Here is a 26,591-nt window from a genome sequence, read left to right as displayed (position 1 = left end):
TAAGTGTATCGCTCTTCACGTTGGATTGTGATCTAGTCAATTACCTACTCGAATTACTTGAACAAGTAGATACTATATAGGCTCTCTTATATTACCTAAAATTCGAATAAATAATTGTCGCGAATTCTTATCCCTATACGGCACTCCCATGCCGACTCTCCCTAGCTCCTGGTTTCTTCTTCCAAAAAAAGCAAAAAAAGCAAATGATAAAAGCGACTCGTCTCCCATCGCATTATCATAATTGAAGTCAACAAGTAAAGAAGATGACCGTTGAGATGATTAAGATACATTAAATTCATGTCATAATCAGTATATCTCCTAATCCGCGTTAGTTTCTTATCAAAATACGTACGGGAATGGTTATAGAATTACAGATTTCTCAATCTACAGCCGACAAATTTCAATTTCAATTTCAACGGCAGTAAAAGGAATTGTGTACAGAAATGTTTGAACAAGTTATAAAATAAAACATAATTCTGTAGAACTAAAAGCATTTGAAAAATAAAAGTAGACATGCAATTTCCGCAAATTTATACCTGAATTGCGTGACCAACAAGCCTTCTTTTCTTCCCTTGGTAACGGATGATATCACTCTACATGAGCAGAAGTCAAAAATCCCAACACTAATTGTTGCTCGCTTTTTTCAAGCTTGCCATGTATGTCAAATAAACTGTCCATACATATGAACACGAACTGTTCACCAATGGCTACAAACATATATTAGGAAAAAATGTTAGCCAATTAGCTTTGAGCTAAGTCCAAAAGTAAAGGCCTTTTTTTTTCTCTGTCTTTTTTTTTTTTTTTTTTTTTTTTTGTGGGTGTCCAAAACTAAAGCTGTTAATTCAAGCACAAGAAAGTTGCAAAAATTGAAATATAATTTTTCCTCAAGACTCTGGTCAGACCAACCATGTAAAGAGAGGAGAGAGAGAAGTGACCTAAACATACCTGTAGATGAACAGGTATAAATTTGAATGTAACAAAATCGCAGATCGGCCAGTATAAAACACCGTTTTTTAATGTTGGCAGCAAATCACGCTTCAATCTTCCAACAATCTCTTGACCACTTTCACCTAAGTTTGGCATCATGATGGTAACTCAGTAAGACCACAGAAGTAAAACCAAATTTACCACAGCAAAACCAGAAAACTTGGTACTTGGTATATCTGGAGGTGGTCATAAACTAGTAATGATAGGAGGGTCCAAAAACTTTAGTAAATGTAAAAATTTTGTTTACCTTGTAAACCTGCATTATAGGAGAAGAAAACAGTGGTGATTGAAGGTCCATAAATAGCCTGTCCCATGAAAATTTTCTTCAAGGTTGTCAGCATATCACGCTCTGGTAAAATCTTTGACAAAAAATTAAACCACAGATGCTGGCTTGGCCCTAAAATTAGCAAGCCGTATGCAGCCATGCGGAATGTCCTTACTTTGTCAAAAGAACCTGAAGGTGGTAGCGTAATCATCTAAAAAATACGTTTCTCATAATCAGTTCACCATTACAAGCTGGGGAAAACTATAGGCTGCCAAACACATATATCAGAAAATGTCGTAATTTAGAACCAGAATCAGAACCAAATATATCAAAAGACTATTGAGCTAAAGAATTTTTTTGCAATGAGAAAGGTTTGAAGGTGGAGATTGAGCAGGAAGTAAATAAACAGATCAAAGAAAGTATTGAAAGGAATACTTGAACAAAACAATCAATTAAGTTGCCCGCTGCTTTCTCACACACTACCACTAGAGCCAGAGCAATCATAGAGAACAGAAGCCAACACAAACACCGAGAGGGTGCTGGTCAAGTTGCTGACTTATTATGTTTTTTTTTTTTTTTTGGCTCATTGAAGGTACTTGGGTCAATGGCATTACAATAAGAGGTAGCTAAATCCCATCTATTAAATCCAGCATTCCCTGTGAAGCAGTATTTGACCCTAAGTCTGGTATAACAGCATAGACATTACATTGCAATTTTTTTACCAGATCTCAAGCATTTTTTCAATGCCAAGAAAAAGGATTTTAAATAAACAAAGATGAGAAAGAAAGATAGTGAGTAATTGAAGACAGAATATATTCTCTCTTTATGCAGATACACTTCTTATTAACTTGTTGTAAAGAAATCTATCCCCTTATAAGGATGAGTGTGCCTTGGGTGGTGTGGATAGGAGCGGCCCTCTAGTTAATGTTTCACCGCCTTTTTGGATTTCAAAGTGCTCCATGGGGAGGAGCCCCCCCCACTGAGCTCTTGCCCTCCACTTGCGATTGAGACAAGTGCTGGGCAGGGGCGGAACTAGAATTTTAAGTGGGGGGTGGGCAGAACTAAAAAGAACACTTTTTGGGTGCGGTTAAAGGCTGAAGGTTTTGTGGAGGTATTCATGGTGGTAGAAGATATTGCAAGTTCGAGAATATGTGGTTAAAGGCCGAAGGTTTTGTGGACAAAGAAAAAAAGTGGGGGTCTTCCTATCGTTTCCAAGGCTCCCTGTGTTTCATTTTGGCTCGCAAACTCAAGGCATTGAAAGCTGATTTAAGAGTTTGGAATAAGTAAGTGTTTGGTAATGTTGAGATTGAGAAGAAGAACCTCTTGGATGAGCTACGTGTTCTTGATGGTATGGAGGAAGAGAGAGCCTTATGTAATGAAGAGAAGTTGAGGAAAGAGAGAGTCATTAGTGATTTGGGGAGGGTTAACCTATTGGAAGAGACGAGTTGGAGGCAGAAGTCAATGACGCTTTGGTTAAGAGAGGGTGACAAATGTCTAAAGTTCTTCTATCAAGTGGCTAACTTGGGGAAACAACTCCATCAAGTTGCTATTGGTAAATGGCTCAGTTACGTCCGAGCAAACTCAGATCATGGATCACATTGCGCAATTCTATGATAGATTGTTTACCAAATAGTTTGGTTGGCAGCCCAAGCTGGATGGCCTTGCTTTTGATACCATTGATGAAGACGAGGCCACTTGGTTTCAAAGACTGTTTGAGAAGTGTGGGGTTCTTGAGGTGATGAGAGGTATAATCAGTGATAGGGTGCTGGGTCCTGATGGGTTTACTATGGTTTTCTTCCACGCTTGTTGGGATGTGATTAAAGAAAATATTATGAGGTTGTTCCATGATTTTCATGCCAAAATCCAGTTTGAAAAAAGCTTTAATGCCACTTTCATTGCTCTCATCCTGAAGGAACCCGGGGTTGTTGATGTCAAAGATTATCGATCTATTAGTCTAGTGAGTGGAGTTTATAAGATTCTTGCCAAAGTCCTAGCTAATAGGTTGAAAATGGTTGTAGAGAAGATTATTTTGCAGCCTCATAATGCGTTTGTTAGAGGTAGGCAAACCCTAGACTTCGTACTTATAGCTAATGAATGCCTGGATAGTAGGATTAAATCGGGAGTTCCAAGGGTGCTTTGCAAATTGGACATTGAAAAGGCCTATGATTGTGTCAATTGGGAGTCTTATTATACTTGTTGAGGAGATGTGGTTTTTGGGTGAAATGGCGTTGTTGGAAAGCGCATTGTATTTCTTCAATGCGATTCTCTGTTTTGGTAAATGGTACTTCTTCTGGATTCTTCAGTGGCTCCCGCAGTCTAAGACAAGGGGATCTTTTGTCTCCTTTGCTCTTTATCATTGTCATGGAGGCCCTTAGTAATTTTTTTTTTTTTTGGCTACTGTAGATGAAGGCCTTCTTTTAGGCTTTTTTGTGGAGTCTAGGAACATGGGAATGCTTCACATCCCCACCTCTTGTTTGAGAATGACACCTTGATATATTGTGGGGTAAACCCAGAGCACCTATGCTATATCTGTGCCTTATTCTTATGCTTCAAAGCTATTTCCAGTTTTAAAATAAATATGGCCAAGTCATAATTAGTTCTTGTGGGTAATGTCAATAATGTTGTTGGATTGGCTAGTATTTTCGGATGCAGGGTTTCTTTCTTGCCTATGAAGTATCTTGGCCTCCAATTGGAAGCTTTTTTTAAGACCAAATCTATTTGGGATGGTGTTATTGAGAAGATAGAGCATCGGTTTGCTGGCTGGAAAAGGATATACTTGTCTAAGGGTGGAAAGATTACATTAATCAAAAGTACTCTATCTAATTGGCCCACGTATTTCATGTCTTTTTTTCCCCTACTTGTTGGTGTTGCTAATCGCATAGAAAAGTTAAAGCGGGATTTCTTAAGGAGTGGACTAGATGAAGAGTTCAAATTTCATCTGGTAAGCTGGTCCAAAGTTTGTTCCCCGATTTCTTAGGGAGGGTTAGGGGTTCGAAACTTGCTTTTGTTCACCCATGCTCTTTTTGGGGAAGTGGCTTTGACGCTATTTGCATGAGAGAGGCCTTGTGGAGAGTCGTAGTAGATACTAAATATGGTAGCACGTGGGGTGGGTAGTGTTCAAATAAGGTCAACGGTCCTACGGGGTAGGATTATATATATATAACGGGATATCTGGGGCTTCGCCTCGACTAGATCCCCGGGATACCAAACAAAGCACCCTTTCCACACGAGTTTGGTAAAGCTCGAGCATTCGCCTACGGGAGTGGCCCCAATGAATTGTTTGCACTCAAAGGGGGTTGAACTTTAGATCAGATTATTCATGAGGCACCAGGATCAAGTGACTTACCACTCGAGAATTTCTCTATTCATACCAGATTTGAGGTGAGAAATGACTCTAAGATTAGATTCTTGCATGACTTGTGGTGTAGGGATCGGACCCTTAAGGAAGCTTTTTCGGTTTGGTATAGTATTGCTTGCGTTAAAGATGCTTCCTTGGCAGATTACTTGGAGTTATCTACCGATTAACATAAGTAGAATGTCAGCTTTCTCAAAGCTGCTCACGAATGAGAGATGGATGCATTTGCTTCGTTCTTTAACCTGGTGTACTCCCTTAGATTGAGACAGGTTTGGCCCCTTCCAAGAGAGGGATGTTTACCGTTAAATATTTCTTTAATGTCCTTGTACCTCATGAGAGCACTCCCTTCCCTTGGAAGTGTATTTGGTGGAATAAGGCCCCATTGAGAACGGCATTTTTTGCTTGGACAGCTGCCCTAGGAAGATCCTCACCATAGATAACCTTAAAAAACATGTCATTGTGGTTGATTGGTCATGTATGTGTAAGAAGAATGAAAAGTCTGTGGAACATCTTCTACTCTATTATGAGATTGCCAGTGCCTTAGAGAATGCTATTTTCAGCCATGTTGGGTTAGCTTGGGTTATGCATAAAAGAGTAGTAGATCTCCTTGCTTGTTGGAGAGGGGTGTACAGTAGTCCTCAAGGTGCATTAGTATGGAAGATGGTTCCGTCCTGTTTTTTGTGGTGTCTTGGAGGAAAAACAACACACCACAACTCATTAGGATTAGGAGCTTAAGGCCATTGTCCAGAAACTCGTGACATCCCATAGTATTCAAATTCAAATAAACTCTAATTCTAATTAACTAATCTAATCCTACTTATCAAAAAAAATTAACTAATCTAATCCTAATCATTCCAACTCCACCTCTTACCCTAATCCCACCCCTATCAAAAACATGATCAACAGAGACTTGCAACTAAAACCACTAAAATTGATGATGAAACTGTGTACAATAAGCAGCTCCATATTATCACCAACAAACTTCCACAGTCCATGTCTGGCAGAACATTCGATATCACGTTTCTGTTGGAAAAGGGACTAAGGGAGGTTTAGTTCATTTAATAAGTTAAAGTCTAATCCCATGATAGAGGAAGTGACGTCATGTACACTTGGACACCATATTTGCAAACAATGGTCAAGGACAGTCCACGACAATGCTCAAACAAATTGCTGACCCAGTGAATTGGAGGAACAATATGTGGGTCTAAATATGAAAAGAATTTGAAGCACCAACTATTGGGGTCTAAAAAGGTAAGAGAACTCTAAAGAACTTAACCACAAGAAACAGTTGGGAGGAAGATGAGCCAACCAATCCTCGTCTTGTCCCCACTACACCCCCTGGCTCTTTTAAAAAATCTAAATAATGTGACAAAATGAACACAGTTATATACACCAATTTTAAATCATGACTTAAACATCTAAATGATGTTATATAATGTACACAGTTAGATACACCTAACTGTAAATCCTGACCCCTGGCCTGAAATGGAGAGGATCCTATTCCCTATCCTCCCTTCTCTAAAGCTTTCGTATGAGAAGTGTCCACCCTTATAAGTTATAACCTATCGCAGTACCTTTTCATCAAACAAAATGGCCCAATTGAGCTCAATTCGCAGTTAATTAATGCGCATGCCATTATCTCAGTTCAAGATTCCATGTTAGAGAGGACTAACATAACACAATAGTCATTATCATCTTTATCACGGATTTCAAAAAAGCAACTTGCTAGAGAACTTTCAAAGACAAATAAAAAGACTGCAGGTTTAGAGTTCTTTACTTGGGAAGTCAAGTCTGCGGCTGTATAAATAAGAGAAGATGAGATGCATTTCGTGATAAGTGGCCAAGATTCAAGCTTGCCCAAATACCATCCCACAAAAGCAGCCTTTGAATACGAGGAATGGGATGAAGCCGAAGACGAAGGCGACGAGGAACATGGACGTGAAGGCGATGACGAAGTGTTGGCACCTCTGGTTTTGCTGGGTTGAGTAGGAAATCGAGCATAGGCTCGCCACTGTTGGTGTTTTGAGAGGCATTGAGCTTCGGCCGTGAAACTTCCGACATGGGCGATAAACAATCTTGTCTCGTGCACTCGGAGTCGGCTCCACTTACTGACGTTCCTCAAGAAATTGCAGCCCATTTCTGCACGAGGATCCCAGAGGCCTAAACATTGCCCACTATAAGGGAAGGATATTTAATGAAACAACAAAAGTATGATGGATTATTTAGTTTCTCGGATTTTTAATTTGAAACATTTTATGTGAAAAGAAAAAAGAAATAATGATGCAGCAATTAGATTATTAATAATAGTTAGGGATGGGCACGGGGCGGGGTGGACTTCCGCCCTTTTTGCCTCGCCCTACACCCTTGTGGGTTGAGAATTTATCACCCGAAATTCACGTAAAAATATTTTTTCTAAAGATATCAAAAACTGATTTACATCATATATATATATATATATATATATATATATATATACATCAGAGACTTCTCAGTATTACCTTCTAATTAATAAATAACATGGATGCTTTGTATTATAACTCATACAGATAATTAAACTTATCATGATTGGATTATGATCTCTTACAATTTTAAAGAAATTGTAAATTTTAAAATTATGTGAATTCAGGTTATTTCTTGCATCAAAATACTACATATTAAAAATGTGGCATATTATCGAGGCAGTTAAAATAAATTTTCTTTTCAAAACATTTTTTCTTAACTTTTGAAGAGATGCTTCTTTTTCATAAAATTAAAAGATAGTCTTTGACTCAAAACTTTTTTACGACATAAAGCGCAAAAACCTGATGAAATTGAAATATACTAAATTCTCATTGATATCATGTTACTTTTTTAATATGTATCATTTTTTCATGCTGTTCGATACAAGAAATGATTTGAATTCATATAATTTGAGAATTTATGATTTATTTGAAATTGTAGAGAATCATTGTCCGGATCTCTTTTCATTTTATTGTTTTGATTATGTTGTCTATTTGTTTTATTGGTTGTGTTGATTTCAACGTAATTTTTTTTTTTTTTTTTTTAATCAATTTTAGATTCTAGAGGAATTGAAAATAAATATTTCAATGTCTCTCTTTATCAAAGTTAATGGTTATTTAAATGGAAAACACAATAGAGTAATGCCATATATCATGCAAACACCCCATATATATCCTACAAAGTTGACCTGGTAAGATATAATAGTCATTAGATTTTTTCTTTTAGTAAAGGCTAATGCAAAGGCTATTAAACCTTATCAGGTTAGCTTTATGGGATATTTGTGGGAGGTTTACTCAAACACCATTTATTTTCTTTCCACGTGAATTGACCAAAATACTTTCGAATAATTGTTTAAAAATGTTCAAAAAATACCCGCCAATAGTTGGTTCTAGTTTTTGTATCCGACAATATTGAAAATTTCAAATTAAAAAAATACTGTCAAGTAAACAAATTATGGATAAATTTCAAAATTGAAAATTAAGTAAATCAAACCTCAGAAGATTGAATCTATTTTAAAATTATCTGAAATTATTGAACTATTTTTTCTTGCAAAGTAAAAAAAGAAAGTAAGGAGAAGAGGGCCCTGGAGAGCCTTTCCCATTATCCCCTCTCCCGAGAATTATTAACTAATTCTCTAGAGCTCGTGCAGAAAACAGTCTGCTTCTTGCCTTTGAGCATAACACAAATATTTACTCCCCTGAACGGGGCAAAAACATCGGGAGTCCAAAATCTTTGAGGGAGAAGGCTGACCAATAACCACATTGTAGTCTCTTGAGCAAAATGACCAGAACCAGATTTACTAGCGCTCTATAAAATTTAACGGAGAAATAAAGGATTTCTGAAGTACATTGAACTTTTGTACAACAAACATGAATAGTTTCCTTATTAATGTAACATATATTTGGCATACAGATTTCTGTACAAAATCAAGATATGTATAAACTCCAGTAGTGGTTTAGAACGCTGCTTATATGGGTTGCAGTCTATAAACACATGTTTCCATTTGCAGATACTTAAAAAGGCAACCAGTATGCATAAACAGAAGCAGAAGTCCTCCATGCCAAGGCAAAGGGAATACCCATGAGTGACACGATTATAAAGCAAGGACGAGATACCTTTCACCTTCCTTCTCCAATAATATCACTGATCATTGATTTTGGGATGTTTGTAGGTGAGGGCATTGGATCATTCGTTAGGTTTAAGTTGGTTGTGTTGCCATCTTGGATTTTCGGCTGGCTGTTACCACTAGGAGTAGCTAACGGAGTAACTTCTTGACTTAAAAAGTTGCTTGTTACATCTTTGAAATTATATTCTGTTAAATAACTTGGCTTTGATGTAACGGCGCCCACTTCAATATCTCCAGCAAGCATGGCCACGACGCGTGACATGGGTGGGCGCATCATTGGTGATGCTTGAGTGCACAAAAGAGCCACTCCTATCACTCGAGTGGCTTCATTTTCATCAAACTCCAGTAATCTGGGATCCACCAGTCCCAAAGCCTGGTTATTTTCATGCAGAGCCCATGCCTGAAAAACATAATAGAGATTTTATCACAAGAAAAACAAGTTTTCAATTAAGTAGTAATTTGATAGAGAGATACTCATGTTGTATACCCATTCTAGCAGATAAATCTTTTCGGTCTCCACGCTATTGTCTGTGTTTGGCCTCCCACTGAGGATCTCCAAAGCAACAACACCAAAACCGAAAACATCTGCCTTTTCTGTCAAGTGCCCACGCATTGCATACTCTGGTGCTAGATAGCCACTACAAGAATAACATCAATTAAAACAAACGCCGAGTGAAGAAATTTTGGATGCTATCTCCTCAATTACATGGTGAAGTGTGGGATAAGAGGCTCACGAAATAGCAGGCTTAAAGATCAAAATCAAAATACCGAAAAGCATTGTATAATTTCGAATTTGGGGCCTAGTCAACACACTCTGCAGGCAAATCTTAATTTGGGGCCTCACCGGCACCATCTGTAGGCCATGCTAGTTACTTTAAGTCATTTTCATGCTTCTTTAGCATTAAGCTGTTGGTTTAGTTTATTTATGTTTCCTTAGGTTTTTAAGTTAGCATTCCCAGAACAGCTCCACGGAGTAGTATTGCTATTCTCTTTCTTGCTTATTTCAAAGCACAAACCATTCCTCTCTTGTGACACCATAAAATAACCATAAACCAATATACAAACCATTCCAACCTTTTCCCACAATAGATCCTAACCTAGCTATCCCAAAACCCTAGAAATAACCTGCTAAACAATACAATTCCTGCAGGCTCAATCTGAATAGCAATCAAGACTCAATATTTCCAAGCCCTTTTAAAGTTGCATACCCATATTCACTGCTCCCTTATTTGACCTTTAAAGCCACAATTTTTTCCAAAGATTTTGCACACCATATATGTCAATTCGTAGGAAGCATATTGAATAACTAGTGCTGTACTATATCAGTCAGATTGCTGTGGACAGATTTGGAAAATAATTCATAAATATGACCAATGCTATACCTCTGAAACCCATCCTATTTTTACTTACAAATGCAATGTGATCAGGTACCTGGTCCCAAAAAATGTAGTAATTTTTCTGAACTTCGAAGTATCAGATGACTAGACAGCTATAATTAAATTAAGGGTAAATGTATCATAACTCCTTGAATCGGAGCGCGATTTGAAAATTGTCACTTGCTTTCTAAAAATTAATATTAACTCCTTCAGTTTTTCGCAAATTTGAAATCAGTCCTTTCCATCACTTTTCCGTCCATTTTCGCAACTTTCGTTAGTGCTACGTCAGCATTTTCGCCACATCATCTTAAAATATTATTTGTTTATTATATTATAAATTTAAAAACTTAAATGTTATTTTTTAAATGAAAAAAAAAATTGGAAAAGGGGGGGTTTTGGGGGGTGGAGGTATGGGTGGATTCAGGGAAAAAAAGGACAAAAAGAAAAGAAAAGAGAAGATGGGTATGAATGTGATGGAGGCCGGCTTGATGGTGGTTGTGCTTCAGGAATTTTGTGGTGTTGCAAGGATCTGGAGTTGGATTCTGAGACTCTAGCAGCTTCACCAAACCTTCAATCTCAGTTTTCTTCGCAGATGGGATTCCAAATATACCTCTATTTACTCCTTGCGAAGATATTTAGATGAAATCCATGTTAAACTTCACCTCAAATTGTCCACCATTTTCGTTACAGTAAAGCAATATAAAAGGAATTATATGTATTTGATCTGGGCAAGTGTTTCATCCCCAACTATGCCATTGCCAGAGCTCTGTTCTGTAACTTTGGTGGTGTAAATGGGAGTAAACCCAGATGGGAAGTCGCCGAAGATTGTGCTCTTGGTCCATGGATGTGTGGCTGGGAGAAATCTCTGAGTTTTAATCATTTTTGTGGTTCTTGGGTTTGGAGAAATTACAGGGGAAGCTTGGATTGGTGGCTGGAGAATCTTAATACAGCAAGCTCAGCTTCTATTGAGGTTTAGTCAGAAGGAAGAAGCCGAAGGTCATGGCCAGCAAGCTGGGAGGATGCGATATCTTGCTCGCTATAGGCCAACCTGAACTTCCACTCTCGCTCTCTCATAGAGCTCACTCTTCTCCACCTCAATTACCAGCTACGAAATGCAGCTCAAAACCCTAGCTCACCCTTCCCACACTCCCATCCCAAACCCCAATCTTCAACGACGGCTCTCTCGCCCTTCAATATCCTTCAACACCCAACTCTCTCGCCGCCTCAGCAACCCCATTGCTCCGCCGAGCATTCGCATCTCTCCGACGAAGATTCATCACAACAGGTTGGTAACTGCTTGCGTTGGTGCCCATAGCAATGAACTCATCGAAGATGAGCTCGAAGCTATTGTGAGTGAGAGTGATGGTGATGGCAATAACAATGGCAATGGTAGTGTCGTGGGATCGAAGAGTGAGGAGTTGGCGAATCAGAGCTTATGGAGCAAGATGAAGGAGATTATGATGTTCTCGGCCCATGGGGGTGGCCGCGAGCCACCCTAGAGGTGGCGTAACAAAAGTTGCAAAAATGGACAGAAAAGTGACGGAATGACTGATTTCAAATTCGCGAAAAACTGAAAGAGTTAATATTGATTTTTAGAAAGTGAGGGACAATTTTCAAATCATGCTATGACTCAAGGAGTTATGATACATTTACCCTTAAATTAAAGGGGTAATTACCTTTTCTCCCATGAACTACCAGCATGCGTCAATATGCTCCCACGAATTGACACTTTCACCACCTGACCGCATTGAACTACCATTTACTTACCAAAACTCCCCTTCCGTCAATCAACCACGTTAAAAAACTTGAAATGACTCAAATACCTTAACTTTATAATCAAAATTTACAACCCTCAAAATTAAACAAATAAAAATAAAAAAAAAAAAAAAGGAAAAGAAAGGGGATGGCTGCCACCCTTGGGGGAGGGGGCTGGCCTAAGAGCCACCCCTGAACACGCCACCCCCGGCTTGCATCCTGGTGTGGCTAGTGGTCCACCCCATAAGTCAGTGGTAGCCACCCACTCTTTTTTTTAAAATTTTTTGAGGTTTGATATTTTTCATATATTTGTATATTTAGGTTTGATAATTTTTTATTAAATTATTTTTTGAGGGTGTCTTTAAACGAAATTTAACGTTTAAAAATAGAATATTTCATCTGATTTAACAAGATTCCCCAATGGCGGGGGGTTTTGGTAAGTTAATGGTAGTTTGATGCGGTCAGGTGGTGAGAGTGTCAGTTCATGAGGTCATATTGACAAAGGCTAGTAATTCATAGGAGAGAAAAGTAATTACCCCCAAATTAAAATACCCCGTAACCTTACATTTGTATATGATGGTTACATAATTATACTGCTAATAAAGCTATTTTTCTTATCTTTTTTATTTATTTATTTTTACATTTAGTGAAATATATAATTCAAAACAGTAGTTATGAACTATGTGGACCATCCCAATGGGGTGGTGAAGGGAAGGACAAAATTGGTAGAAAAAGAACTTGCAACCCCTTGGGATTATCCTGCACTTCAAAGAAGTAGAAAAAGAATCAAAAAAATAAGGGGTAATTACATTTTTTTGAGTAATACTACACATCATTCCCTTGTCCTCCTTTTGTCCCCCCAAAATTGATGTGGCTCTTAAAATCACCATTGAATTTTTGATATATCACTCTTGGATTTTGATCCAATGGTAATTTTAAGAGCCACATCAATTTTGGGGGGACAAAAGGAGGACAAGGGGATGACGTGTAGTATTACTCCATTTTTTTTTCCCCACGAACTATCATCTCCTCTTCTCTCTCTCTCTCTCTCTCTCTCTCTCTCTCTCTCAGTTTATTTCTCTCTCTATCGCTTTCTTCAAGAGATCGTGCTCCAGAGCGTCATTCCTGGGAGCGAAGATGGCGATGTTGCTCTTCCAATCCAACCCAAATCCCCCTCTTCCATCCCCACTTTCTTAATAGACTGAGCAGAGGACTGAGACCCACCAACCCACACGTGAGACTTTGCCGTAGCTTGGAAGCTCTTTGCCGGAATCTGGTTCTCCTTTAGCGACTTCGTCTGAGAAGGGTACATCATCGGAACTTGACGGTGCTCCACCGTAATTGTAGCTGGTCTTACCGAAGCTTGGGTTCTCTTCCCCAGAACCTGGGATGCCTTCGACATCATCGTCTGAGAATGCGTCTTCGCCTCATGATCAATCGGCCCTGTGGCTGCCCTCGCCTGAGTTTGAACATTCTCCACCAGAGGATGGAATCTCTTCACAATCTTCGACAAAGCTTCCTTTGATCAATCTTGTAACCATCTCGGCACCGTCGCTAACGGCAACGAAGAGAACCCAAAGCTCTCCTTCATTTGTGGCAGTGACGCGGACAAAATCTCTGCGTAGCTCCTCTTGCCCCTACCCTCCTCAGCCTTTGGGTCTTTCAGCACGTCTTGGTCCAAATGAAACTGGTTAATGGCCAGGCGAAGCTCTGAAGCAAGGCGAGCCCAGCCTTCACCATTTCTCCCTTCCGGCATGAAGACCGATCCACTCCTTTTCCTTCCATTGAATTCCTCTACCACCAGGAAGTAGCCATGTCACCAAATCAAAAAGAGTATCAAGCAACCACTATGTCTCATCTCTACCCAAAACAATGGACCGACGAAGACCTTTGCCCTTTCACGGATCCTCAAACCTGTATCTCCTCCCACCACCATCTCATAATCCTTGGATTCTACGGACCACAAACTCGAATACCTCATATTTGTTGAAGGGGGTTTTTCTGATCACTCCCTAGCAGTGGTTAATGTTGGTGAGTTTCAAGCTTTGGTCCCAAACACTTTGAGTTCTTTGGGTTTTGGGCAGAGCATGATTTGTTTTGTCTTGGGTTGAAGAAGGTTGGAGTTGTATTGTGGATGGTATTCCTATGTTTCGGGCTTATAAGAAACTTAAAGCTGTGAAGAAAATTTTGAAAGCTTAATATATAGAGGTTTTTGATGGTATTAAGCAGAGAGTTTTACAAGCAAAAGCTAGGCATGATTGTGCTCAAAGGGAGGCGTTGCTGCAACATGGGAAGGCTGGCTGTGTGAAACGTGAACATGACAACTCTTTTATTTATAAGAAAAGAAAATATTGGCCGGTTCATGTGTTCGTTGAGCCTTTCAGATTTCCTCCACAGATGCCCTTTTTGACCGCGTGACTCCACTAGTCTCTAAAGAGCAAGAAACAGTTAACCTCGATCGGACTTTCTTTTATGCTTAACGTGAAGGTTGTGAGATTGAAAGAGAGGCTTGTGGTTGATGCCTTGGTGGGAAGGGAAATAACAGTGAAGGATCTATTTTGCAAAAAAATTATTTATGGTGGTGTTGGTGGCTTTGCAAGGATGGGTGGCTATGGGGTGCTGGGGGCCTAGGTGGTGGTGCAGGTGGTCTGGCTGGTGCCGGTTAGCGTGTACATATAATGCAGTGAATGAGAGTATATATGTGCTGCATGCATTTCATTTTTCCATGGTGACCACATCTACAACACTGAGCAAGTGCCTGTATTTTTGTTTCTAATGCCTAACTACGGTACTCTCATGGCCAATTATAATTTATTCGTTCCGTTTTTCGAGAAAAAAGAAAAGTAAAAACTAGTTAAAATGAGAAAAGATGAAAGTGAGGGCAAAATAGGGAGAATAATTTTTTTTTAAAAAAAGCATGTGAAGCACACGTGATGGGTTGACCTTTTGATTTAACGAGGTTGACTGACGGAATGAGGATTTTGGTTAGTAAATGGTAGTTCAATGCAGTTGGATGGTGAGCGTGTCAATTCATGGGGACATATTGACGGAGGCTGGTAGTTCATGGGAGAAAAATGTAATTACCCTAAAAAATAAATAGTGATAATTTGATTCTTTGTCACTAAACAATTTAAAATTTAAAATGTTCTAATTAATATTGTGTTTAATTATACATTATAATACGATCTAAATAAAAACATTAGGAAGAATAGTACAATATAATGGTTGAAAGAGCTAGCTTACATGGTCCCAGCTACTCGAGTGCTGATGTGTGTTTTCTTATCATCGTATAGCTTTGCCAATCCAAAATCTGAAATTTTGGGGCAGAGTTCTACATCAAGCAAAATATTACTAGCCTTGACATCTCTATGTACAATTCTTGGCCTTGACTCCTCATGAAGATAAGCTAGCCCTCTTGCAGTTCCTAAGCATATGCTGAATCGGGTTGGCCAATCAAGATGCAAGCCATTGTTACCTGCATAAATAGTGGCTCCATCTGATAAAAACTTAAAAAATAGTTGCAATTTGTGGTCAATCATTTCTAGCCAAGAATAACTTGGGGTGCAAAAAGCATTGTTAATAATGGCATCTATGTAAACCCTAAATCACTAAAATAGAGGACTATTATCATTTGAGAGTTGAACTACTTCAAATCATGTGCAAATTCTCCATAACCTACAAAAAACACTTGTGATACTTTTAGAAGTTGTGAATAACCCCAAGATGTAGGTTTGAATGGTAGATATATAGAAATCCATAAAACTATAATCAGACAATCAACACAAACAGATTAGATATAAATGATTCGGCTCTTGAGCTGAATCCTCATACAAAGTGTTAAGTCCCAACATCGTATTAGTATATACTTTTGATAAAACACTGGTAAAAAATAGGTTGAAGTCTTAAGTAAAGGGATTCATGTAATACTCCATTGAAGAACTTTTGCGCAAGTTCACGGAGACATCGTCATACATGAATTGATCTCAAACAACTTATGACAGTGACTTAGAAACTTAAGAATTCAACCTTCGGAGGACATATTGGACCACCCCAAGACCTAGGGCTAAAGCATTGTGAGTTGGCTATGAATGGTGTTAGTTTTTATTTTAAAAAAATTTGATTTTTACAAAACTATTCAATGGCATTCGAATGGCATCCTTAGTTTTCTAACTTTTCTTTTAGAAGTGATATGATTTGAGTTGGACTAGGTCTCAAGGTTTTTCCCTACTTAAGAGTTTTTTATGTAAAAAAAAACCGCATGTTTCAGATGTTTGATGCTTTTTACATTATGTGATTTATGCGGTTGATTGTTGATAACTACACATATTAATAGCTAAATAGATTTGCAATTCTCATTCACAATTATTTAAGCGAGTGTTATACCTGTAATGATCAATATTGTTCAATTCTGCAGCATATTATTATTGATTAATTAGCACTTGAGATTCATTTCATTTACAAAAAATTGCACAAAAATTGGTATATAAACCAATTAGTTGGACTTTAGACAAAGGTATAAAAATTCATTATGGATTATGGATACCACAACATGGCTCTCAAGAAGTTCAAACCCTAGCAGTAAACACCTAGACGACTCGTTCTCTCTCTCAAGGTCTAGTAAGAAACTCTACAACAGTCTCTTGTAATAAACCCAAAACCTAATCTGAATTTAATGAATCAATCGGTATAAAGTTTCTTCCCTATCCCTATTGCAACGATAAGTCATAACATTGAATAATTTGTGACAAGACCTGATAACATGAACTTCTGTGGTCTTTTCTTACAAACAAACTACGAGAAGAGAGTTTTTGTAATTTAACTATGCAATATAAGTAAAATCCTTTCTTCTTCCCTTTTTTCTTTTGTCTTAAGAAACAATTGTACGCCAAAAATATTAGTAATATCTGATACTTTAATAAGCACAAAGAATGCTTGATCAAAGAGTGGTTATTTAGAAACATACCAAAGAGTGCTTGATCAAGGCTTTTGTTCTCAAGATATTCATAAACCAGGAGACGTCTATCTCCTTCGATGCAGCATCCATACAGAGTTACAAGATTGCGATGTTGTACTGCAGATATGGTAGCAATCTCGGCTATAAATTGACGATTCCCTTGGTGAGATAATACTGAAAGTTGCTTCACAGCCACCACCCTCCTGTCAGAAAGTTTACCCTATAACATAGCACAATTAAGAAACATAAGACAGAGGCCCTCTTGGTGAGATCTAAATGTTGAAATAACTTATTTTTCTTTTTGAAATGTTAAGTCATCATGTATAATGTGGTTTTGTAGTAAGATGAAGTTTACCTTGTAAACAGGTCCAAAACCCCCCTCTCCTAGCTTGTTAGAAGGAATAAAGTCTTCTGTAGCAGATCTCAGCTCAGCATAACTAAAAGTAGTTGGTCTGGGGCCAATGCCAAGAAGCTCTGCAAAGTCAAGCAAGGATGACGTGAGATATAAGTTCTAGTATAAGGTACATAAAATGATACCTGTAGCACTCATGAGGATTTTAAGGCATATATGTGGTTCATCAATGATTGGTACATAGATCCTGCACATTAGAGTGTTATTTTTTTGGATGAATAAATATTATTAAAAGAAAAATAAAGAGAATACAGAAACAGCAAGGCCACACATGAAGCCCCTAAGCTAAACTCCCACTCAGCAGGGTGACAACCCAACCACCCAAAGAAACTACAAGGGTCAAACAGCACAAAGGAAAACTACCACCCTAAGAAAACAATCAGTAGGGCCACACATGAAGCCCCTAACCTAAACTCTCACTCGGCGGGGCAACACAACCACCCAAAGAAACTACAAGGGTCAGACAGAACAAAGGAAAACTACCACCCTAAGAAAACAATCAGCCAAGCACAAACATCAACTAATAACATTCTCAGAAAGGGAAGACTGGATCCCAAGCAAAGAATTTATCCTCAATCTAACCCAGAAGAGGATGTCCAAGAGCACATTGACTACATTTCTAGTCTTTCCACATAAGATTCTAGTGTTTCTCTTACTCCATTTTGCGTCCACAGCAGCCAAAAATATCAACTTGGCAACAAACATAGAAGATAATTCTATTAAATCACCAATTATCCAAAAGCTTAAGCTGACAAGGGATGAATTTAATCATTTAATATTCTAACACTCTTAGTCATGTGTGGTTTGAAACTCCCCCTTTATAAGTGAGATCGAACACGAAAAATATTTAATTGAAATGAGAGATGAATGACGGAGACAATGTTTTTTTTTTTTTGATAAGTAAGATGATTTCATTAAAAAAAGCGTTAGGCGTCCCTAAGTACACAGGAAGTATACACAAGAACAACTCAGCTAGCCCACGTAAAAAACCCAAGAAAACCCACAAGGATCTACATACCCACAACACCCAAAACCCACATGAAACCCAAAAACAAGAAACCCCCAACAAACACCATCGACCACCCAAGATACAAAAGAAAAGAAGCCCCCATAATACAATAAAATCCCCTATCAAGTACCCAAACCTGTCCCGAAAACCCCCAAAACCCATACAACACCCCGAAAAACCAACCACAAAAACCACAGGCCCAAAACCCACGAGAAACACCCAAAACCCGAGCCGACCGAACCCGAATTACAAAGCAAACCCAAATTACATAGTAAACCCAAAATACAAAGCAAAGGAAAAAGGAAAAGAAAAAGAAAAAAAAGGCAGTAGCGGGTGTCCACCGGTGACGGCGCGAGGCCGCCACGCACTCCAGCGATGCGCGGAACCACCCGGGGATGATGCGGAATCAGCCGGAGAAGCCACCTGAGATGCGTGTGCGCAGAGAAAATGCCCCAAACACCGTAGATCTAACTCCCAAGATTCAGAACCTCTCTCGGCCACACGTGCCAGTATGGCACGTGGCGGCGGCCTGCTGCTGCTCCGACGAAGGGGAAGGGCCGGAACACGACGGAGAGTGCCCCGGTGAGGCATGAGCTCGGAGAGGAGGTCCCATTAGCCGTAGATCTACCACCCAAGAAAAAGACCCAAAATCCACCAACACCGGCACGGCGGCGAATCATAGAAGCAGCGTCGATGGAAGCAGGCCGGCGAGGCCATAGGCGGGACACAAGAACGCTGAAGAACACCCAACCACTGCATATCTAAACCCAAAAACAGAGAAGCCCAAATCCAAAAGACCAATAAGCAGAAAAGAGACCCCTAGACCTAAACCTGGAAGAAAACAGGAAGAGGATGGAGGGAGGAGAGGCCTCTCCTCCCTCCACACTAGACGAAGATGGAGAAGTTACCAAGAGATAGGCAGAGAGGGAGACGAGAGAGAGAGGTTCAAAGGACGGAGACAATGTTCCAACTCAAAACCTTGCTTGATACCATATTAAATCACCAATTATAACAAAAACTTAAGCTAATAGGAATGGGTGAATCTAATCATTTAATTAATATTAAAAAAAAATTCTCTTGCAACTTCTAAGAATCTACTAGATGGATTCTTCCCAGCTTCTAATAAACCAAGGGAGGTTGCACTGGTCACAAAGGATGCACCAGATTTTATAAGAGAACGGGATGAGGAAGAAAAAATGGTCAAGTATGGGAAAGCTAGATATTCCAAGGCTTTGTGTGAAAGAAACTACTATGCTCTTACCTTCCTCATCACTGCTGCCTGATTTTCTTTTCAGAAAACAAACTGCAAATATCAGTATCAAGCTCACAACTCCTACAGGGACTGCAATACCAACAATCAATCCTGTCCTGCTCTTCCCTTCAGTAGTACTTGGTGGAATCCCACTAACAGTTGGCTGGAAATCTGAGCAATAAAAGTTAGTTAATGAGCGGTAGCAGTTGCCAGTAGATAAGTAAATTATACCATCTGATACATAAAGATCTGCAACTATCATATACATTACCTGAAACAACATGGAGGGCTGAAATCATTGGCCCATAGTCACCTGTAACTGGTGTGCAGCAGGTCCCCTTACCAGCCCAAAACAAATGAATTTCAAGGTAGTTCTCAGACACAGTAGCATTGAAAACCTTTGAGATTGCTTTCTCAATACCACCTGCCTCCTTTGATATGTCAAAGTCCTTTTGTCGAAGACTCCCCTATAGAACCAGCAGACAGGAGCATAATTGATATATTCAATTCTAAGAATAATTTGCTGAAACTTTTATTTGACGAAATATTTGAGAGTTCCTACTTCAATATTGAGCAGTTTAGAGTTTTGTTTATACTGTTCTTACCTGAATATAGATATCAAATACACGCCGTCCTAGACTATCCCAAGTTTGTGCACTTTGATCTTTAAAGACTGTTTCTGCAAATAGCATGTATACAGTGTAAGGTCCATTCTCAAGACCCAGGCCATAGTATCTAAGTGATCCAGGGGATATTCTCGACGTCTGGTAAAGCCCTGGGGTGTCCGTCCCAGTTACTTGTGCATAGGTATATTTCACATATTGTGGATTTTCGCGGTTAAAAAACAACCCCACATTACTCACTGCCCATTTTTGAATACTGGTGACATTGAATGATGCTGCACCAAGAGATGTGTTTTCAGCCTCATACACTATGCCATCAGCAGCTCTAATCATTTCGCCGCCACATTTGATTGAGAAGTTCGCGTCTGTAAGATTCAATATGAAAGCATTTGTGTTGATCTTATGCATAGGTAAACCAAGGTGGACTGACACTCTGAGAAATCAAAAAGGAATTCCAAATTCTGGTGTAACAAATATGTGTAATAGAAAGAATGAAACTCCCAATTCCTACAAATCAATCATATAAAAAAGTAATAATAAAAACAACTGAGAGCCACCGCAATCCATTTCTAATATAAACCTTTTCTTTGTCTATACTGAGTTATAAAGTATGCCATGCTTGCGTCTAGATGCCCATAGTGAATATATTATCATATATATATATATATATATAAAAGCTGAGTTCTCTTTTGGAGAGGGCCTAAATTCTGTACACGTGGCATGAACCGATTATTTTGAAAGGGTGAACCGTGTACTGAACCCATAGAACCGTGCGTGCGTAGTCATTTATGTGTTTCAATAAAAACAAAACACTCTCACAAACGCTCCCTCTCCCTCTCCCTCTCTTTCTTTCTCTTCTATTCTTTTTCTCCTCTTTCTTCTTCTCCCCTATTCTTTCTTCTTTCTTCTTCTGTTTTCCTTTTCTTTCTCCAGACACTCCCTCTCCCTCTCCTTCTTTCTGTTATGTTCTTTTTCAGGGCAGATTCTGGCAACTCGTTGACTGTTCCATTGATGACCTTCCGGTGGGTGATTTAGAAGAGTTTTCCGGTGATTTTTCCTAAGTTTCAAGCATGAAATTATCAAAGGTAATCCTAACAATTTCTCTTGATTCTTTTGGGTTATTGAAATATGAAATGCGTTTTGGTTTGCTGATTGTTGGATTTGTGATTCACGGCTGGGTGTTACGGTTGAGCCATGATTATGGGTTGATGGATTTTGGGTAGAACCCGTTTTTTATCCTCCCATCTGCATTATCCATGTGATCTGCAGAATTTGTTGGTTCAGGATTTTCTGCTGCATGACTTTCGGGACTCTTAGTTGCTGCTGTCTGAGGCAAAATTCTGCTTCCAAAATGTTTTAAATTTCATATTCAATGTGAGTTTCAAATGACATACAAATACAACGATTGATTTTTTCTATTTCAAACTCTCATTTGAATAAATTGTTGTAACCCTTTTTAAAAAAATTTGGAGGGGCCGGGCCTTTATCCTTTTTCTAGGTTCATTGGGGTTTTTATTTGTTGGAATTTCCAGTTATCTTGGTAGGAATTTTATATCTTTATTTCCGTCTCCACAAATAATTTTTTTTTCCACAGGGGATTGTGATGTCTTTCTATGGGATTGCAGGTCTCTTTACTAGCAAACCTTGATGAAAGTTTTCTGAGAACACGCTGCAATCTTGGCTATAGAGCAAGTCGCGTATTGAAACTTGCTCAGGGTATTGTTGAAGGCAGAATTCAACTAACACAACTTGAAGAAGCCTGTAAAGGAGCAAGCTTATCCAGCTACAATATGTTGGATGACCAGTTGAAAGGAATTGATGGATTTGGTCCTTTTACATGTGCCAATGTGCTTATGTGCATGGGATTTTACCACGTCATTCCAATAGATTCTGAAACTATTAGGCATTTAAGACAGGTATTCATTTGGTTCTTCCTCTGGCTTTATCAGAAGTATTGAAAATGTGCCTGATATGATTGAAGTTTTTCTTAATAAAATGCAGGTCCATGCAAGAAAACTCTCAAACAGTGTAGAGAGATGTTGAACATATCTATGGGAAGTATGCGCCATTTCAGTTCTTGGCATACTGGTATATGATACAACAACTCTAATTTCGTATGGACTATAGCTTCTTCATATTTTCCTATCATGCTTTTGTAATCCTTCATAATTATTTTTTTTGATAAGTAAATATTCAGCCTACATATAATTGCAGTTGTAATCCTTCATAATTAGTTTCACTACATAATATCTCCTCTGTTTTCTATTAGGTCTGAACTCTGGCACTTCTATGAGAAAAGATTTGGTAAGCTAAGTGAAATGCCATGCTCCAATTATCACCTAATCACTGCCAGTAATATGAGAATCGCAAGTGAAATGCCAACTCTCTTACATTTTTTTTTGTTTATTATTACCAAAAATAAAATGATGTGAGATTACATAGAGTTCTATAAAAAAACACATGAATGAATATTTGCAGTAGATCAAGAGAACCAAGTAAATCTAAGATTACTTGGTTATTTATTTGAAGTTCAATGCTTAATTATTTATTTAGTGTTTCAAAACTGTTTCTATTCTTTTTTTGTACAACCGTTTCTATTCTTTATTTTTTTTTATTCAACTGCCTTATTTTTCCTTTTGTAAATTTTACACTGAATTCAGAGAAATGATGGTGAGAGAGAGAGGGAGAGTTTCTTATCATTGTTTGTAATGCACATTGTTTACATTCTTAATTGATGACCAACATTAGCTTTCAAGGTTTTATAATGTATTATGATTTGTTTTTATAGTTTTTTTTATGTTCGTACACCAATATAGTTCATTTCGTTTTAGACTACATCTATGGGAACAATTATTTAACATGTTCCAATTTATAAGGATATTAAACTTTATAAATTTTTAAATTTATTTAGTATGTGTGTTTATACTATTGAGTGAAAAATTGTTGTTCAAAATGATCTTATAAACAATTTTTTTTATATATTTTTTGGTAGCAATTAGTTAAATGAGTGAAAAAAAAAAAAAATTTGAAAACTAATAGTCCCACTCTTCGAGCGGGTTTTAAGCTAGTGAATATAATAATGCAGTAAAAATGGGAAAGAAAAGTATAGCAGACAAGCCGTTGCTTTTCCCACGAGTTGGTATTTGTTAATTACCCAATCTAAAGAATTAACTTTAGAACAAAACAGCTTACAGCGTGGAGAATTCCTATTGCACGGAAAGTTCCTCTGAAGACAATCCAATCCTAGCAAAATACTGCAAGCAGAGAGAATTATTAATGCTCAATCTAGACTGAAATGCCCATTCTTCTTCTTCTTCTTCTTTTTAAATTTTAAAAGGAATCATCACCAAAAGTAAAAATTGCAGTTACTCTGTGTAGCTCCTGTTCTTAAAAGCAGTTTTTACTCTTAGATTCACAAAGAAATCAGTGCAGAAATGCGTAACAATGCATTTTGTTAGAAGAGTTTATTAGGGTTAATATGTTACATTGGTATTTTGGTTTTTGTATTCTATTTTACAATATATATATATATATATATATATATATATATATATATATGGATTATGAGGGGAGAGAGGCTACGCGAGAAAACTAGCCTCCTTCTATTTTGCATGGAAACCTCTTAACACAAGTTTTCAAAATTATTATTCTTAAAGACGGCCTATATCAAAGAACATCATTGTGATGTTTTCTGTTTCCTTCTTCTGTCCCATTCAGGATAGATGAAAGCACTAAAAAAAATGTTTTTGAAATCAGTGCAGAAATGTGTTACCACACACCAGGTATAACCTAAACCTAAACTTCTAAATCTTCGTCTTGTTTTGTTTTCAGAAAACACCCTAAAACAGGTTTGCTTCTAAATCCTATTGTTTTTTTTTTTTTTGGGTAAATAATCATTCATATAGTTAGTACTGGTTTTGTTATGAATAGATAAGAGATACCATAACTCAATTACTAACCTTCTGTTTGAGCTATCAAAAATGAAATTGTTGGCCACCAAGTTCCTGCACAATTCCATGAAAGGACAATATATTACTGTCTAAGCAATAATTCTTAAAGATGCAAGGACAAAGAAATTGATTAGGGTGCATCTCTTAGAATTAGTACTCTAAAAACCAATTTAAAATTTGACATTATTTCAGTAAAACCATTTTATTTAGAGAATCTGAATATTTTTGTTTAAGCAATTATAATTCATGAGATGAATTGCTATCCTCAAGTTATATTGTATATGATTTAGGTGCATTGAACGTGACTCACACATAGGAGATCTAAATCACAAATTCCTTGTAAAACTGTGTTCATAGTCAATTGTTGAAGATAGTGACTCATATTCACGAGTGTTACATTATTTCCTAGGTTAAATGGAACTTACGGCATGTTAAGCTGTAACGACCCAAAAAAAACAATAGCCACATCTGCGCTATCACACCCCAAAAGGACTAGCCAATTTGGAACTTCCCTAAAATTACTTATAAAGCCTAGTTTCATCTAGTAAGTAAGCAATGTGAGACTTAGCACCTATAAGTGTCTTTATAAACTATCCACTCTATGTGGGCTACTCATCTTTCCAATATGGAACTGGGGTGTTATAATCTCCCTTCCTTAAACCCCTGACGTCCTCGTTAGAGCCACGTTAAGCAGTGCTCTAGTACCACATAGCGTATGACAGCAAGTTTTGAAGAAATGCAGCTTCATGACAGCAAGTTTTGTTATTGGGGTATGAAGTCTCTTCTCGAGGAATTCGAGTAGATCAATCAAAGGTGCAGGCCATTCTAGATTGGCCAACTCCTACAAACATTCATCAGATACGAAGTTTTTATGGTTTAGCTTCTTTCTATCGGTGTTTCATTCAGGATTTTAGCTCTTTAGTTGCACCTATTACTGATTGCATGAAGAAGAGGGCATTTAAGTGGGTTATTGAAGCTGAATAAAGCTTTAAAATCATCAAAAGAAAGCTGGAAGAAGCACCGGTTCTTTCTCTACCAGATTTTGCTAATGTTTTTGAATTGCAATGCAATGCTTCAAAGCTTGGCATTGTAGGAGTACTTAGTCAAGAAGGGAAGGCTGTGGCATTCTTTAGTGAGAAGCTAAGTGGTTCAAGGCTGTGAATTTCAACTTATGACGTGGAGCTCTATGTTCATGTGAATCATGTTATCTACCATTGGAGAGAGTATTTATATCAGCAGGATTTCATTTTATATTCAGATCATGAGGCTTTAAGGTATCTGAATGGGTAGCAACATTTGAATCGTAGGCATGGGAAATGGGCAGTTTATTTGCAACAATTCTCTTTTACATTAAAGCATAAATCGGGCGCACAAATCGAGGTGGCTTTAAGTAGGTCTCTTTTGTTATCAACTATGCAGGTTCAGGTTGTTGGGTTTGATAGCTTCAAAGATCTATATTCAACTGAACCCTACTTCGGACAGATTTAAGAGGAGGTTTCCAATGGCAAAGGGAGGCTTAAAGATTTATGTTTGCACTCCGGTTTTCTCTTCAAGGGAACAAGATTGTGTGTTCTTAATTGTTCTCTTAGAGAGATCCTTTTTCAGCTGCATAGTGAAGGGCACTTTGGTAGGGATAAGACTTAGCATTGGTTGTGGCAAATTATTTCTGGCCTAAGTTAACAAGATATGTTCATCAACTTACTAATTGTTGTCACATCTGCATTGGAGTGTACAAACCCTACCAATGCTGGTTAGTACACACCATTGCCCACTCCAACCAGTTCGTGGACTAATGTTAGCACGGATTTCATTCTTGGTTTGCCTCGAACACAAAGGGGTTGGATTCTATTCTTCTTGTTGTGGATAAATTTTCTAAAATGGCACATTTTATACCATGTCGAAAGACTATGGATGCTTCAAACATTGCCAAATTATACTTCTTTTTTAATAAGTAATTGACAATATCATTAAAAATGTAAGGCGCCCCTAAGTACATAGAGAATATACAAAAGGAACACCTAACTAGAAGAAGCAAAAAGAGTAAGGAAAACACTAACGAATCAACAAATGAGTTACATAAGCAATTGTCCACAAATACAAAGTTCTAAAGAATAAAGATAAAATCTCCTCCATTGTCTTTTTCCGGTTCTCAAAACTTCTATCATTCATTTCCCTCTATAAACACCATAAAATGCATGTAGACACCATCTTTCACATTGCTCTATGGACTGCCAGAAATCCACAAGCAAGCATACACAACACGTCAAAGCATAACCCACAACAACCCAAAACAACTGAAAAAAGCAATCCAAATGGCATAAGCAATGTCACAATGAAGAAGGTGGTCTGCGTACTTCCCATTCCTCTTACACATGCAACATATGTCCATCACAATGACGTGTCGCTTCCTGAAATTTTTCATGGTAAGGATCTTACTTAGAGTCCCAGACCACGCGAAAAAGACCGCCCTTAAAAGAAGCTGAGTCTACCACAAACTCTTCCAAGGAAAGTGACTCCCTTCAGTACA

General features: G+C 38.0%; 2 protein-coding genes across 7 annotated transcripts in view; both read right to left on the bottom strand.

Annotated features, from left to right (window-relative positions):
- Positions 1-297: 297 nt before the first annotated feature.
- LOC133871346 (uncharacterized) lies at positions 298-6,816 on the bottom strand. Of its 2 annotated transcripts, XM_062308778.1 has the most exons (5): positions 6,385-6,816; positions 1,428-1,463; positions 1,235-1,292; positions 946-1,070; positions 298-707 (listed from the first exon to the last, which is right to left on the bottom strand). In XM_062308778.1, the coding sequence occupies exons 1-5, from the start codon at positions 6,742-6,744 to the stop codon at positions 624-626; spliced, it is 663 nt and encodes a 220-aa protein (XP_062164762.1). In that variant the 5' UTR covers positions 6,745-6,816; the 3' UTR covers positions 298-623. The 2 variants fall into 2 exon arrangements, with proteins under 2 accessions (XP_062164762.1, XP_062164761.1); XM_062308777.1 differs by having other exon boundaries at positions 302-707; positions 1,235-1,463; positions 6,385-6,815.
- Positions 6,817-8,443: 1,627 nt separating this feature from the next.
- Positions 8,444-26,591, bottom strand: part of LOC133871751 (probable LRR receptor-like serine/threonine-protein kinase At1g56140) — a 65,869-nt gene continuing 47,721 nt past the window's right edge. For 3 of the 5 annotated variants that reach the window (XM_062309167.1, XM_062309168.1, XM_062309166.1), the window contains 10 exons: positions 24,074-24,118; positions 23,307-23,368; positions 20,097-20,479; positions 19,763-19,958; positions 19,501-19,662; positions 17,174-17,292; positions 16,828-17,038; positions 15,108-15,339; positions 9,221-9,371; positions 8,445-9,133 (listed from right to left, as the gene is read on the bottom strand). In XM_062309167.1, the coding sequence (XP_062165151.1) occupies positions 8,726-9,133; positions 9,221-9,371; positions 15,108-15,339; positions 16,828-17,038; positions 17,174-17,292; positions 19,501-19,662; positions 19,763-19,958; positions 20,097-20,479; positions 23,307-23,368; positions 24,074-24,118 (1,969 nt within the window). In that variant the 3' untranslated portion in view covers positions 8,445-8,725. Of the gene's footprint in view, positions 9,134-9,220; positions 9,372-15,107; positions 15,340-16,827; positions 17,039-17,173; positions 17,293-19,500; positions 19,663-19,762; positions 19,959-20,096; positions 20,480-23,306; positions 23,369-24,073; positions 24,119-26,591 lie in introns of all 5 variants that reach the window. The other 2 variants (XM_062309164.1, XM_062309165.1) reach the window with 1 other exon arrangement.

The sequence above is a fragment of the Alnus glutinosa genome, chromosome 6 (genome assembly GCF_958979055.1).
Source record: "Alnus glutinosa chromosome 6, dhAlnGlut1.1, whole genome shotgun sequence".
NCBI lineage: Eukaryota > Viridiplantae > Streptophyta > Magnoliopsida > Fagales > Betulaceae > Alnus > Alnus glutinosa.
The sequence above is the reverse complement of the archived record's forward strand: the minus strand, read 5'-3'. Positions and strand labels throughout refer to the sequence as shown.

Coding starts and splice junctions, on each gene's coding strand:
- LOC133871346 (XM_062308777.1), bottom strand. CDS start 6,744: ATGGGCTGCAATTTCTTGAGGAACGTCAGTAAGTGGAGCCGACTCCGA. Junction 1,464..6,384: donor CCGCAGACTTGACTTCCCAA/GTAAAGAACTCT, acceptor CGTATTTTTTAG/ATGATTACGCTACCACCTTC. Junction 1,071..1,234: donor CTATAATGCAGGTTTACAAG/GTAAACAAAATT, acceptor TGCCAAACTTAG/GTGAAAGTGGTCAAGAGATT.